This window comes from Phyllobates terribilis, unplaced genomic scaffold, assembly GCF_046119375.1.
Source record: "Phyllobates terribilis strain yellow unplaced genomic scaffold, ASM4611937v1 Scaffold_11__3_contigs__length_659146591, whole genome shotgun sequence".
Taxonomy (NCBI): domain Eukaryota; kingdom Metazoa; phylum Chordata; class Amphibia; order Anura; family Dendrobatidae; genus Phyllobates; species Phyllobates terribilis.
The window spans coordinates 324,214,171-324,230,844 of NW_027362771.1; the positions used below are offsets into that span (position 1 = coordinate 324,214,171).

A 16,674-nucleotide genomic window follows, 5' to 3' on the forward strand; every position below is an offset into this window, starting at 1 on the left:
TGACGCAGGGAGAGGATTCTGCGGTCGCAGGCACGGTTCTTTGTTACAGGCTGAGGCCTACCACCGCATGGTCAAACTGCTCCTCCCCTTGGTGGCCTCAGCTGGTGCTCAGATGTTCAGCACACCACTCTTGGGTCAAGACTGACTTGTCTCTTGTCTGTCCTGCTATCTTACCTGCCCTGTCCCGCCCACTGCTGGTGAGGTCAGCTGGCTCAGTCTCCACCCTCAGGTCTAACTTCGATCAGAAGCCCAAATTCTATGGAACCCAATAACTTCTTCTGGGATGGTCTCATGATACCCCCAGGGGTTCCCATGGATTCGGGCCGCCGTAACCGACCTTTTGATATCAATTATGATACCATACGGTCCTCAGGAATGGCTCCGCGCTATATCTTGGCTTCCAGAGCACGTACAAACGTCTACCGCGGAGGCTTGTGTGCGCAATGGCTCCGGGACGCCGTGATATTTTTTTATTGGCCCATCCCACGCAACATGCGTGTACTATTCATGTTTCTATATCTTATGCCTCCATGCTTGTGACAGACAAAGAAACTAGTCCTATGGGACAAATGGTCAGGTACAGATAGACGAAGCACCCCCCCCTGCTGGCTGTGTTTCCTCTCGAAGTCTTTGAAGCTCCTAGCATTCAAGTGTTAAGTAGGCTTCTTATCTTACAGGAGCCTGGATGGGGGGAAACTATCTAGTTGACGTTTTAACAGAAGGTCCCAAGGGTGGGGGCTGCTGAAGTGTGGCCATCCCTGGATATGATTTATCATTACCAAGATGGCGGCTACAGGTTCATCACCGTTTCCTTTAACAAAAGGGCATTAATCGCTTGTTAAAAGGGCGCCATTACTTTTTAGAGGGGTATTACTTTTAAGGATACAAGCTGGGCATTTGCTTTATAAGGTGATGCTATAACCTTTAGAGGGGCACACCTGGGGTATTACAATGACTCTGATATTTCCAAAGTACAGGCTTTAGGCTAGGGCACAGCACAGGGACAGAATTGGGGGTCTCAGCAGGGTGGGATAGTGTAGGATTGATATAGGTGGGGATGACGATGGAGATGTGAAATGTGTCGGTGTGGCAAACTCTGCAGATACAAGTGGTGGCTGGGAGAAGTGGTTATGACTGCCTGGGCCAGTTAGAAGATACAGAGGAGCTGTGCTGTTACTATATACCTGTACCCACCTGTAGGGTCCACACCACTATATGGCAGCCATATCGGTCATGACACTTGTACAGTGATTACCCCCCCCCCCATTAGCATTGTCTGCTGCTGGGGAGCCATTACAATTAGGGCTCTCCTCTGGTGGGATACACAGCATTACCTGGGTCACGTTACCCCTGCTGTACCCCCAGCCGGACTATATACATTCCTGGCATCTCGTCTGTACAGGGCTGTGAGAACCTCCGGAGAATGGCTGCTCGCTCACTCAGGCACACTGACCAGGTATAGTGGAACTACAAGTCCAGCTAGCTATATGTATGGTAGCTATGGCGGCATACAGGTCATGCTAGTAAACTGGACAGTGTAAGAACGCGTCATCCTCACCTTACAGCATGGAAATCTCCCGCCAAGACACGAAGCCTCGCGACCACACGAGAAAGGGGCGTGGTCTGCCTTTATCGCGTCCTCTAAGCCAGCACATCAAGTCTTCAATAAAATGGCGGCCGCCGCGCACAGCAACCTGGGGTTGGATTGTATAGATGGGTTAGCCGAGCAGACGTCACGTGATGTCCTGGGGCGTCATTATTGCCTGGCGTGTTCGTTTAGTCTGCACAGAGGTGGGCGGGTCCGCGCTCTGATTGGATGGGAAGGATGTCAGTCGGCAGTATCTGCTCCTCATTGCTGTCTCCGAATAGAATAGCTCTGCAGGATGCTGGCAGTCCTAGTATCAGCCCCGTGATCAGTGCCTGTGCCGCCCCGGGGGCGGGCAGAGTGGCTGGCAGTGCCCGGCATGCCCTGTGTTGCGGGCACAGCATAGGATGGGGTGACTGCGCTATGGTGTCACATTACCGGCAGTGACTGACGCCGGCACAGCTGTCACTCCTGAGCGCATCATGGCCTCTGCTAACGGGGCGCCGGTGCCGCTATCTCCGGGAGGGCGCCGCCTGGAGCTGAGCGAGGAGCTGCGGAGGAGAGCGCACTCCCTGTGCCGAGAGTACCTCCGGGGAGCATGGCGGAGCATCAGGCCGGAGCAGATGAGGGTGTCTGTGGTCAGGTAACGCCCGGGGCAGTGACCGGAGAGCAGCGTGCTCCTGACGGTACACACCACACCGCGGCGCTGGAGGGGCACTAAGGCAGCACAGGGCGGGGGTCCTCATCCCGACCACTAGGAGTAACGCACTCACTGCAGTCACACGGGCAGCACTGTCACCTATAGTGTGAATGTGGATCAGGAAGCTGGGAACGTCTCTGCACTTCTATAACTAATATTAGCTGCCGGTATAAATATACCTTTCTAACGCCCCGGTCTGTACGGTCTATTAAACAGATGCACCTGAGCCGGGGTCATGGCATCTGTCAGGCTCCCACTGGTAATGGACGTGGCATAGCTGTCTGTAATAAAGGGAGCCATGATAACAGTGTGAACAATGGCTTAAGGTGCATTGAGACTGGCTGACCCACAGCCATAAACTATCGGTTACATAGCAGCCGGTCAGACATTGTTTAGCTGCTGTCTACACAGGTCAGCCGCCCCTCAGTGTGCACAGAACAGTCGTAAAACTGGACGAATAAGAAACCAACTTCAGCATTGTTGTTTTTAAGGGGTTAAATGACATTGGTCAACTGATCTCACACAGCGATGCCCCGCATTAAACTCGGGTCCTTCCAGCCTGGCCTAAATGGGTTCAGGGCATTAAGGCTACGTACCCACGATCAGGAAATTGCAGCGTTTTGGAAGCTGCATCCAATCACGCAGTTAAGTCCGTATGTGATCACTGAGCCATGCAGAGTTACCGCACCCTATACTTTCTATTGGGGAAATTTCTGTTGTAGAAACTGACATGCTGCGGCTCGTAAAGCCGTGCCGCCGGTGAGTTTACGCAGCGTCAAATAGAAGCACAGCGGGCATGGGATTTCTATAAATCATCAACTTTGCTTGTATCGTTGTATCGCAGCGCAGGTGAGTTGCATCCAAAACCCTGCTATTCCTGAAACTGGCATTCTAGTGGGCAAGTAGCCAATTTTCACAGATTTGAATAAGTAGCTAGTGTTTTTAAATCGCACCTGTCATTAGGATTTTGTTAAGTAAACTACCTACTGTCAGATTGGCGCTGTTACACTGATTAAAATGATACCTGTGTTGAAGAAATTCGTCTTGTGGTTCTTGTTTAATCAGTGTTTCCATAGATGGTGATGCCCCGCATCAAATTCACGTCACTCCAGCGTGGCCCAAATGGGTTTTAGGAATCAGAACTGACATCAAAGTGGGCAAAAAGCAAATTTTAATGCCAGTCCTGATGCCCAGAACCCGTTTGGGCCAGGCTGTAGTAAGCTGAATTAGATGTGGCGCATCACTATCTGTATGTCTGCGTTGTGAGATCTGTGACCCAAAGTCATTTAACCCTTTCAATAACCCTTTGGAGCCAGCTTTATAATTGTTGCAGCTGCTTTTAAGTGTTCACATCAGGGCACCTCGCTACATTGTGTTTTGTTGTTAAACCTGTAAAAAAAATAAAAAAAATTGTATAATAAGAAACCAACTTCAGCATTGTTGGTTTAGTATACATAGACTGCCATCACACTCGGCAGCACATGTCCTGATTACACAAGATGTGCTGCTGAGAATGATGGGGTTTACACGGAATATGTCACCAACTTTTTACCACCACAGGGTGGGATGCTTCTTACACTAGGGTATATGCTCATTTTGTTTATATCTTGGGTTTGGTCTATAATACATAAGGTGCGGCTGCTGCAGGGATTAATAGAAAACTGTTTACTCATTCGCCCCCACTTGTAGACAGGGTGCATATCTTATTTTTTTGGTGGTTGACTACCAACAAGTGCCGCAGAAATCATGGCGTCTGTTCCGGATCTCTGGACCAGAGAGAAGTCACCTGTTATTCTGTACATGTGCCAGTGGTGTATAAGGATAATGCATAAATGATGGTCGTCCGTTCCCAGTGCTGGAGAGTAGACAGAGGATTCAATCTGACGGTGGGTGACATCTCCTGCCAGTCACTGGCTCCTAGTCCTTGTCTGACCTTTCACAGTGGTGCAGAGTCAGGTCTGACGTCATCCTCTGGTTACATGGCAAGGGCAAAGTTAACTGATTACGGATGAGTCCTGTTTTGTATACCTGTCTCCTGACCTGCTGTAACCTCGGCTGCCTCTTAAAGAAGCACGCCCATCAAAACATTTCTGGTCTTAATATATTGCTGTCATCCCTATTATATAGCGCTGTATACTTACAATTGGTCATTTTGCCTTATCCAGCTAATTCTTCTCTTTTCTATTAGGTCTATGGCATCATGTGATTAGAAACTGACTAGCTGAATCCTTTTCATCTTTATGTACTAACAGTAGGTAAATTTTCCCTGTATGAGTCATGAGACACTGCAAAAGTCAATGGAAAAAGAGAGGAGGAGCTGGGTGAGGCTTTGAAGAGCGGAATGATAAATGCAGGGAAAATATACTTCATGTTTCTACATTGAGCAAAGAGTAAAAATAAAAATGTTTTCTTTGGATTAATAGCGCTGATAAAGAACTTCTCTTTATTTGAGCTACACGTTACGGAGCCGATCCAGCTTCCGTCCAATGACATCAGAAATCTGGTTTAATGAATTAATAATATACAACATGTACTATCAATCTTAAGGACAGAAATGGAAGAAGCATTAACAATACCAATGTTAAACACCTGCTTAATACAGCCCAAATATATAAAAATAATGATAGGATTGGGTTGGCTTAAGCATGTGTTTAACATTGGTATTGTTAATGCTTCTTACCTTTCTTTACTTAAGATTGATAGTACATGTTGTTGTATACTAATTAATTAAACCAGATTTCTGATGTCATTGGGGCGGGTATATCAGCCAGCCTTCACTATCTGTCTTGTATGAGCCTGAGGAAGGAGCTGGATCAGCTCCGTAAAGCGTAGCTGGAATAAAGAAGTTTTATTTCTCTCTGTTTTTGGCTGCACTATTAATCCAAAGAAAACCTCCTTTTTTATTTTATTTTGTCTGGATCCTCTGAGATCCAGATGGGGGGGGGGGAGCTGCAGCCATTATAGCTGATCCCTGCAATTATCAGTGTTGTTTATAAACAGCAGCCAACATGTCAAATAACCAAACAAAACCGGGTTAGAGTTCCTCAAGAGGACAGCTGTCCTGTGACAGCGAAACAGGGTAGCAGGCGCACCTCGACGTACGAAGTTCCCCCCTTCCCTGCGTTCCCATCCACTTTGTGGTGAGTACATACTGTTTTTTCTACTTTGTAAGTGGGGTCTAATGACATCCATTCGGGCCACTATTGCCGTGGTGAGTGTGGCTTGAAATTCTGATGGCCGCAACTTCTTCAGCATTTGGGATGGGATGTAGTGAACTTTTGGGGACCTTGGTCTAGGCACTTTACACTTTTTTTTTCCCCCTTTTCCTACATTTATGATATTTAAAATAAATTTTTGTACTGTATATTTGTCTATTAATAAACAATCTTCTTTTGTAAGCCATTTATACTCCTAGTCTCTGTTTGGTTTTATAATTATCAGTGTTGTGCCTGACGCTGCACAAGTTCAGGGGAGTGAAATCACTCACCACTGCAATATTGTTTCTTCTCATTGATCCACACAAGGTTCGTCCTCTTCTCTTTTCCTTCATACTGAGAAGAATTACCTGCGTAGAAAGGCAAAACGAGCAATTGTAAATACACAATGCTATATAATATGATGACTGCAATATATCAAGAAGATTTAAAACTGTGATGGGAGGAGTGCTTCTTTAATGACTTTGCTAAGGTGGCAGCGGTAAATCTCAGTCTCACCTGTCATAATTACAGAAGAAACCAACATGCGACACTCAAGGCTATTCTCCCAAGCAGAAGCTTGTCACTGTGATAATGGTGAGCAGTGGGGCTGTATGTCTGATTTTATATTGGACCTGACCGAGAAACACTGGCAGCGTAAACCGAGAGACCGACCGGCTGTGTGTCACACTGAAGAGCTGTGGTCTTTCAGAGAAATCATACCTGTAAAACCCGACCAGGGAACCTGTATCTAACGACCATGACTGGTCCAGAAGGCAGGTCCCCAGTGTCTTCTCCCCATCCCATGGTCTCGTCCTCTGCTCTTTCCATTCCAGTCTTTTCCTGTGTTCCTCAGCAGTAACATGAACTGTTCTGCAAGGTCATTAGGAGATGGTGATAAATTGCTGAAAATGTCATATGGCAGCTAAATGCAAGTCAGTCTGCTGATTGCTGGCCTGTTCCCCAGACCACATACACACGTGCAAACAAAACCATTAACAAAGCACATACTGTCACCACTAGGGTCCCACGAACATCTAAAAGCAGTAATTCATAGCCTGGCCACCCTTGTCAGGTTATGAACAGCTACAAACTTCAGGAGCTCACTGCTCTTCTGCTAGCTGGGGGTGGGGGGTGCACTACTAATTGACAGTTCACTCCAGTGACATGGCGGCTCTGCTGTGTGCTCTCCCATCCTGCATGCATGGTCCACTCCAGCTTCAGAGCCAGCGCTAACAAGCTCTATAGCAATGAGCTTGTAAGCGCTGAACTCCCTGCCTAATAGGCCAAACTATCAAATTGAAAATTTCTCCCATCTGAGGGATTTTTAATAAGTAAATTGCAAAGTTACTGAACTGAGCCAAGACCTTGATCTGCGCGTTCCCCGGCGCCATTTTACTGAAGTCCTGCACACAGGATGCCGGCTCCCACTGCACATGCGCCGCCAACACAATGATGGCGGCTCTGAATTTCAAACAGAAGGCAGGTCACTGAATAATCAGTGACTTGTACAAGAAACAGAGGAAGCTGGTGGGGAGGCGGAGAACAAGAAGACCCTGCCCCCACATCCCGCCCCGAAGCACACAAGACTCGATTTTCTGAAAACTTCATAAGGCGAGTATTTAAACAACCACTCAGCAGATCCCTTCATATCAGGTATCATATTAATCAGCATCACAGTGCCATTATTAAATATACAGTAATGAGAGAAACTAAGTACACCCTGTTTGAAGTCTACGGTTTTATGCACGCAAAAAAAAAAAAGGTCCTTTAGAAGCTTTTGAAATTGGATAAATACAACTTCAGATGAACAGCAAAACACAACAAAGGGAAGATGCAAGCAGGTTTTTGGTAGTTCAGCAGAGAGCACATGTAGGGGCAGAGAGCCTGATTACAGTGATGTGTCACTTTCTCAGCAGCTTGCTGTAGTTTCAATACAATAATAGTTTTATCAGAAGGAGATTATCACTGCGGTACTAGGTATTGCTTTCCAGGAAGTCCAACCAATCTGTAACTCTGCCCCCACCACTTATTTGTAGCAAAGCTGCCAATCATGAGCGTGGGCTTGGTTTTACACCTCCGCATTCTGTCCTCTGCTACAGCTACAACAGAGAAAACAGGTATTCTTTCAAAACTGCAGCAAGCAGTCCAGTAAGTGACACATCGCTGGAATCGGGCTTTTTTCCCCCTACATCATGCAACTGTCATATCCTAGCATCAACCTGCTGACAAATTCCATTTTACTGTCATTATTTAATAAAAACTAGATGTTGAGTGGAAAAATGATGTACATCCTATGAACCAATAGCTTATACAACTACATTTAGCAGCAATTGGAGGTGTTTTCTGTACTACTTTATCAGTTTCACATAGTTCTGGAAAAAATTGTCCCCCTCTTCTCTGTAACCTTGCTTAAGTTCATTGAGGTTTATGCACAGCTCTCTTAAAGGGACCCTGACAGGTGATACATGCTACCTGTGGAACGGGCAGCTTCTATCAGGTCAGGTTTCACTATAGAATGAAAACGACCTCGAATTGTCACAGAATTTTAGCGAAGCCTGGATTTGCTGCAAAAGGTTGCTACTTTTCAAGGCTTTTTGTGCCAGAATTCTGGCGTAAGAGCTTTGATGAATCCGTCCAGCAGTGTTTTCATTTGCATTTAAGAGTATTTTTACACTTTTACAAAGTAGCGTCAAAATCCAAACCGTCATTGAGAAGAAGGGTTCTCACTATGCACATCCTGGGCCGACACGTTAACTAGCACCCAGTGGTAGATTGTGGATTACTAGTACCTTCGTTATCTATAAAGTGGTCACATGTGGTTCTTCACAAGGAATTCTTTGTAGTCTTGTTAACTGCTTCACTTGTGTCTTTCAGTGGCGGCCTCAGTAACCTGCTGTATAAGTGTAGTCTGACAGACACCGTGCAAACGCAATCCACGGAGCCACGACAAGTGCTGCTGCGGCTTTATGGAGCCATTCTGCAGGTAATCTGTTTTTCAGACTCTTATTTTCTAGTTCTAGAACATAATTTGTATATTAGTTTGGAGTATGTTGGCTATACATAAGGCTGTGTGCCCATGACGCGTTTTTGCTGCGTCAAACGCAGCGTCTACAGTTCCAGTGAAGTGTATGGGTTTTTTTTCTTTCCCCATTTTAACTCTAAACAGATCTACTGTGTGTTTCAAATCCACAATGTGTCAATTTCTCTTGTAATTACGCTGAGCTTTATGTGCAGATTTCTCCCATAGACTTGCGTTAGATGCGGAAAATCCGCAGATAAAAAAAAAAAAAAAAACGCACATGCGTTTCTGTAGCGACAAAAGCATGTGACTGTATCAATAACATTTTGTCAAAGACAAATACCATAAAATGTCAAAAACAAAGCAGCTTTGTTTAAAACACTACATGCCAACAAGAGACAAAAAACGCCGCGTCAAAACCGCATGTGTGTGTGTGTGTGTGTGTGTGTGTGTGTGTGTGTGTGTGTGTGTGTGTGTGTGTGTGTGTGTGTGTGTGTGTAAAAAAAACAAAAAAAAAAAACAACCCACATGTAACCTAATGGGTGCAGAAATCCTGCAACATCAAAGACTCACCATAGGCACACAGCCGGAGTAGCTGATGGCTTTGGAAGCTGGCTGCATCTTCTAACAATTAGTGACCTCTGCTTTCACAATTAAATGACTGTAGTGCAGCACTCTACAATATAATAATTTTTCTTTATTTTTCTATTACCTTTTTTTGATGATAACACGGAGCACCGGAAGTCTGTGCTGCTAAAATATGCAGCGTCTGCTGCCGCCCTGAAGACAGAAGCCCGGCTGCAGGAGGACCCTCTTAAGTTTAGTGTAGCCCACAGCACAGACTTCACGTGGTCCGTGTTATCATCAAAAGTTACCAGTGGTGATTCACAAAAAAAATGATCTTGGCGCCATATTATCAGTTTTCTAAAAGGGTAGGTACGCTTTAAATCTTTCTTCTGTTTCTTTGTGTTTTGCAGGGTGTGGACTCTCTTGTCTTGGAGAGTGTAATGTTTGCGATCCTTGCTGAACGGTCCCTGGGTCCACATTTGTATGGTGTTTTTCCACAAGGCCGTCTGGAAGAATACATTCCGGTGAGGAGTGCTGGCTGGAAAGCACTGAATTTTCAACTGTTAATTCATAAGTCTTTTCTGTAATCCTTCTATACAACATACACGTTTGACCATGTTCATACTGTATTTAGATGAGCTTGTTCCCCATATGTAGCCATAAGCCTCCATGCACCATGCCCCTTTAATGGCTGACATTTATCACTGTATGGCTGCAGAGTAGCTAAATGTGGTGTGAACAGAGCCTTAACCTGCATTCATGTTTTACCAAGCAACAGCTTAGTCACTAAAAAGGCCGAATTTAGAACACTAATGGGCAGCGTCATGTCTATTCTACATATATTACATAAATATGTATTAATAGCATTTAGTGAACAGGACTCCCTTCACATGTGCCCATGTTTCCATCAGTTTATTATGTCATTGGGATCTAGATTCTCTCTTTATTTTATTCCCTCAGAGTCGTAGACTGGTGACCCCAGAACTCAGCGTTCCAGAAATCTCTAGTGAGATCGCACAGAAGCTGGCCCGATTCCACATGATGGAGATGCCATTCAACAAAGAACCAGTTTGGCTATTTAAGACTATGGAAAAGTACGTTCAACTTTTTTGTAATTATTTTCAGATTCTTTGTGAATAGCAATTGTTTTGTAGATAACCACGCTCACTGTAAAACGCCCTATATTACAGTACACTGAGGGTTTAGAATACAGTACTGTATGTAACACATAGAAAATATATGCGCTAGGTAAATCTAGTGTCTCAAAAATGCACCGCAAGATTTGACGCAAGTCTGTCCTTGGACATGAAGTCTATTACTGGCGTACGCTGTGGTGTATAACCCGGAAGCCCCGGCCGGTGGCGTTCCTTGAACCCGCGCTCGTCCTTCTGGATCCAGCGTGTGACTTCGCTGCTCAACAATGTGATGACCTGGAAGAGGCAAAAACCAACGCGTTTCAGAAAGATCCTCTCTTCATTCTTCAGGAAAGGACTCAAGGAAGAAGGAAAAGAGGATTTTTCCATTGTATCTTTTATCTTCATTTATTAGCTATTGTATTGTATCCCCGTTGTATCCACTTTCCAGATATTTCCACATTCACAGTAAATATTTGAAGAGGAAACCTAACTTACGTTATGTCTTATCAGTTGCACCATTGACTGTACGGCAAAGTCGAGGACAGTTGACCTTTTGCACAATTATTGACTTAAAAGGGTTGCCCCAATATTTTAATATTGGGCAATTTCTTTAGAATTTAAAATGTATTCATGTTTTCAAACACCTTTTACTTTTTTTCAAAAATAAAGCAGTAAGGAGCTCTCACCTCCACTAGAACACCATGCCCAGCCTCTGAGCCTCTGCTGTGGTCCCTGAATACAACATGTTGGAGTCTGGGCAGTTCTTCTTTCAGCTCTTCCTCCTCGCTGCAGACCACCTTCTCAGGGCTTTCTCTGCGTGCAATATCGATGTCTCACTCACCTGAGCAGTGAGAGGGTGGTCTCTTGTGTGTCCTGGCCGCTCGCTGCTTAGGATGTCCATACCTGCCAAACGTGGCTGCTCGGCCACTAGCACTGCAATCAAGTGCAGTGAGAAGAGCGGCCAGAACCCCCGGGCAACCTCCCTGCTCAGGGAGTGCACCGTCAGTGCTGCTTACAGACACTAATGGGTTATTGAATCTATCAGGGCACTGGACACAGTGAGGGGGCTGGTGACTGCATATACTGGAGAAGCAGAAGTGTGGGGATGGACCGGATCTGCTGCTGCACACTGATTTATTGCCCATACTTCCAGGGTTGCAGGTGAGGAGAGAGAACACTCCTGGCTCCTCTGCTCCCATAGCTGCGGCCAGTAGGTGTGTGAGTAACCGCTGTATAGTATGCTACAGCATTGGGTTAGTGCAAAGAGAGATCTTGCTCTTTCAATTAGAGAGGGGTCACAGACTGTTGTGGGATCCCACAACTCTCAAGTTCAGGCCAGACTTGTACGAGAAAGTTGGGTGCTTTCAGATTACTTAAGAGCACTTTTGATAACGTATATATTTAGAAAAATCCCCAATCTGCGGATGTTCACTTTTTTTTATTAAATTAAGGATAGCCCCAGATTACTGATGTTAGTCTTGTGTAAAAACTGCAGCATTGAAAAGGCAGCTCAGTGGTTAGAACTGCAGCCTTCCAGCGCTGGAGTCCTGGGTTCAAATCCCACCAATGACACTGTCTTCAAGGAGTTTGTATCCAGTTTCCCCACACTCCAGACATACTGATCGGGCATTTAGATTGGGACAGTGATGATGATGATGACTGTAAAGTGTTATGGAATTACTGGTGCTATATAAGTGAGTAAAATAATAATACAATATAGTACCTTACTTTTCTAGAACTGCTAACACTGAAAACTGCTGAGCTTTTACCTTGGATGGTGACTTCTGCTCTTTTCTGCTGTGGATTTTAGTGTAGATTATTTTGTGATACTTGACCAGCAATCCACTATCTTGAATTTGCTGTAGCACCATCACTTCCGTCTTGCAACTGCCTTATGTGCAATGCACTTTCTTCTAGGTACTTGTCTCAGATTTCTTCTCTGTCATTCACACAAGCGGCCCTGGTGGAGAAGTTCAACAAGTTGAAGAGTTTTCACTTAGAGGAAGAAATGAAAAGCCTTAAGTAAGCCCTTGAAAAGCTCTTTTTAAAGATGTCTTGAAGAAGGCAATAGCTTATGTATTGTAATGTCCACGAATTATATACTTGCCTAAAGACAATACTTGGGACTTTCACTCAAAGAAAATGACTGACAGAATGCAGGCAGCATGTTATATGGCAAGAAGAGCCGGGAAGATTGATATTTAAAAAAAGGTTTAGCCAAACTTGTAATTTATTTAAAGGTGTACTCCCATGAACTTTTTTTTTTTTTTTCTCCCGCTAAACATGTATGTATGTTAGTGGAATGTGTTAATATACTCACCTACCGCCAGTCTCTCTGGTGCCCAGCGCTGTTCCAATCCTTTTCTGAGTGTGCTCCTGATGCGGCACACAGTTGCCGCAATTGTTCCACACAGGTGCACATGGACACGGATGTCTTCGGTACCGGAAATATCCGGACGTGTGAAATCGGACTAAGGGTAATTCTGCAACTCTGACTTTTACATCGGAGGCGAGCGGTGCCATTAAATGTTCAGTCCCCACACACCTGTCGAGATGCGTGTACGGTTTAATGAACAGGACACATGCACAATACTTACTCGACAGGTCAGTGGGGTATAATGTCATTGATACTGCTCACCTCTGATGCAGAAGTAAACCATATAAACACTTTTAAGCCAATTTCACTCTAGTGCAGTGTTTCTCAACTCCAGTCCTCAGGACCCCCCAACAGATCAGGTTTTCAGGATCTCCTTAGTATTGCACAGGTGATGGAATTATTATCAAGGTACCAAAATATGTCACAGGTTCTCTCACCTGTTCAATACTAAGGAGATCCTGAAAACCTGATCTGTTGGGGGGGTCCTGAGGACTGGAGTTGAGAAACACTGCTCTAGTGTAATGTGGACCTATTTCCTAGTTCATTTACTCAGATTAGCAGGTTGGGATTTGTACAACAAAAATTTGGGCTAACAGAATTGTGGGTTGTTATGATGCTGTTAATTCAGGTGATTAGACACGAGCTTGCCAGAATTCACCTCCATAATACAATTACATTCATACTCCAAGACTAAATTATCTTTGGATTCTCTGGTTATGTAGAAGTGAAGCAAGCATTGTCCCATATGGTTTCCATAATTGCCTGTGGTAACGTGATTTAGTGTGAGAACCCTACTGAGGATACTACTTTTTGTTCACATGTGGCTGATTTGTGTGATTGCAGTCCATGCCATACATCTGACTGGTGTAGATTTTGCAGCATGAGCATAGACATCTGCAAACTGCAGTCTGATGAGCAAGGCAGATGCTGACATTTCAGCGCCAAATCTGTGGTGCGCGGACCTGACTCTTCCCTGTGTCCTCTTATCTTTCCAGGGTTCTGCTGGAGTCTACACCATCTCCTGTTGTATTCTGCCACAATGATGTTCAGGAAGGTAGGTGACCACCAGCCTCCTTAGCATGGAGATGAAATGCAGCCTTGCAGCGAGTTGTCAGAGCAGATTTCCGTAATGTAAATTGTTTAGCTACTGGGACACTAGTAAATAGCTAAGCGCCCTTCCTATGATGAAATGGAAAACACTTTTTCTAAATACTTTACATAAGTGAACACATTTTTGTGTCATGAGATTGCATTTAGAACAGTTGTTTCAAGTATCCGTTTTAGCAATCTTCTCTTTAATGCCAGCTACTTCTAGAACTTCTCTTATTATTGGCAGTCTGAAAGCCTTAATCCGGCATGTCCGATATGTTCACACGTTGCATATTTGCTGCATTTTTTTTATGCCAATTTAAAAGCTGCTTTTGACAGTACCAGCAAAAGCTGAGATTTTAGAAATCTCATGCACACTAATTGTTTTTTTTTTTTCCTGACTGAATTTAGAAAACGTTTCTTTTTTTACTGCAACATGACAGTTCTTAGTGTTTTTGCAGCGTCTATAGAAAGAATAGAGTAATTTCACAAATGCAGTAAAAAAAAGTTGCCATCAGTTTTTGCTGCGTTGTTAGTGGAAAAAAAATGGGTACAGCAGTATGTGAAACCCATTTTTTTTTTTTTTTGTGATTTTTCTCAAGTTTAAACTGTCTTGTCTCCTCACAGGAGCAAGGCAGTTATGATTAGTACAGTTTAATTAAATTAGTGATGTGTAAAACTGAACATTGTCTGACTATCTCAATGCCTGACCAATGTGTGAAATTAAACAATACCTGACCAACTCAATGGCTGAAAAATGTGTGAAGGTAAACAATGCACTGCCAATGTCTTAGGTAAACTATTCCTGACCAATTAACCCCACACCCGCTGTTTTTACATTTGCAATTTTTTCATGAACTTTTTTTTTGTTCAGAATAGTCACTATATTTTTTTCAGACACACACTTTTTTGGCTCACAGAAAAATACATACATTCAAAAATATCACAGAAAAGAAAAGTATCCTTACCAACACCAGGTCAGATTACCAATGCACTAGCAGGATGCAGCAGACCCCCCATGATAAAGGCAGGGGTAGCACAGGTGCAAAATACTAATGCAACAGCCACTCACAACATACCAATTCATGGAAGGGGTGGCTATGTAACATTAAAAATGCACACAGATGGGGCTTGTGTAGGACACCAGTCACAGACAGGTGTGATGCACAGTGTCTGGCTTACAGCCTATTAATGACGCCCATAATTTAAAATCAAGCGGGCTGTCCAGCACTATATACGTGCACCCCACAGGACAGACTCCCCAATTCACTCAGCCAACACTAAAGGGCCTGGCTGCATCTTGCAAAAAATGAAAAATGTGCAATAAAAATATGAAAAATAATGTATAATGAGGTATTGGTCGATATTTTGGCCAACATACGCAAGCTCGCAACCCATGCCAAGGGTCCTCATACTTGCAAGTCCCTACTCTAAAAGTAAAAAAAAGAAAGGGACATAAATTCAAAAAACATCACAGAAAAGAAAAGCAGCCTTACCAACACCGGTTCAGATTACCAATGCACTAGCAGGATGCTGCAGTGTTGGTTGGGTGAATTGGAGCGTCTGTTTTGTGGGCTGCACGTATATAGTGCTGGGTAGCCCTCTTGATTTAAAATTATGGGCGTCATTAACCACTTCGCACCAGAGCCTGTTTTTGCCTTCGTGACCGGGCCAATTTTTTCAATTCTGACCACTGTCACTTTATGAGGTAATTACTCTGGAACGCTTCAACGGATTCCCCTGATTCTGAGATTGTTTTTTTCGGGACATATTGTACTTCATGATTGTGGTAAAATTTCTTCGATATCACTTGCGTTTATTTGTGAAAAAATCGGAAATTTGGCGAAAATTTTGCAAATTTTCAAACTTTGAATTTTCATGCCCTTAAATCAGAGAGATATGTCGCACAAAATAGTTAATAAATAACATTTCCCACATGTCTACTTCACATCAGCACAATTTTGGAACCAAAATTTCTTTTTGTTAGGAAGCTATAAGGGTTAAAAGTTGACCAGCGATTTCTCATTTTTACAAAAACACTTTTTTAGGGACCACCTCTTATTTAAAGTGACTTTGAGGGGCCTTTATGACAGAAAATACCCAAAAGTGACACCATTCTAAAAACTGCACCCCTCAAGGTGCTCAAAACCACATTCAATAAGTTTATTAACCCTTCAGGTGCTTTACAGGAATTTTTGGAATGTGGAAGAAAACAATGAACATTTAACTTTTTTTTCACAAAACTGCTACTTTAACCTCAAATTTTTAATTTTAACAAGGGCAGCCAGAAAAAATTGACCCCAAAATGTGTTGTGCAATTTCTCCTGAGCACGCTGATACCCCATATGTGGTGCAAAGCCACTGTTTGGGTGCACGGCATGGCTCGGAAGGTAAGGAGCGCCATTTGACTTTTGGAATGGAAATTTGACTGGAATGGATAGCGGACGCCATGTTGCATTTGGAGAGACCCTGAGGTGCCTAAACAGAGGAAACCCCCAACAAGTGACCGAATTTTACAATCTACTCCTCTGTATAAATTAATCTAGTGGTGGGAAAATAAGTAGATAGGTAAATGGTCACTAAACCCATAGATGAATTCCCAGAGAGGTGTCATTTCCAAAATGGGGTCACTTCAGGGGGGATTCTGCTGTTCTGGCACTTTTCAGAGGCGCTAAGTACCAGAACTATAGACTCCCCCCTGAAGTGACCCCATTTTGGAAATGACACCCCTCTGGGAATTCATCTATGGGTTTAGTGACCATTTTAACTCCATGGATGATTTCCATAAACAAGCACTTTCCCCCTGGAAATTAAGTGAGCTCTACTCGAATGTGTCATTCACTAAATGAACCAAATGTTTGAATGACAAATTGGGATACATTTTTACAGTTTAAAAACGTGGTTCTGTGTGGAAGATTTTAAAGCAGTCAGTGACGCATAAGGCTGGCAATGATGGGCACTGTGGGCAATAGTAGCGGGTATCACGCCTCATTCCTCTCTTAGT

The 16,674-nt window shown here is 43.9% G+C and overlaps 1 protein-coding gene across 1 annotated transcript in view; it reads left to right on the plus strand.

Annotated features, from left to right (window-relative positions):
* Window positions 1-1,827: 1,827 nt before the first annotated feature.
* CHKB (choline kinase beta) overlaps window positions 1,828-16,674 on the plus strand; it is a 49,193-nt gene continuing 34,346 nt past the window's right edge. The window contains exons 1-6 of the mRNA XM_073652628.1: window positions 1,828-2,228; window positions 8,357-8,465; window positions 9,479-9,592; window positions 10,029-10,162; window positions 12,122-12,226; window positions 13,577-13,635. Of these exons, the coding sequence (XP_073508729.1) occupies window positions 2,068-2,228; window positions 8,357-8,465; window positions 9,479-9,592; window positions 10,029-10,162; window positions 12,122-12,226; window positions 13,577-13,635 (682 nt within the window). The 5' untranslated portion in view covers window positions 1,828-2,067. The remainder of the gene's footprint in view (window positions 2,229-8,356; window positions 8,466-9,478; window positions 9,593-10,028; window positions 10,163-12,121; window positions 12,227-13,576; window positions 13,636-16,674) is intronic.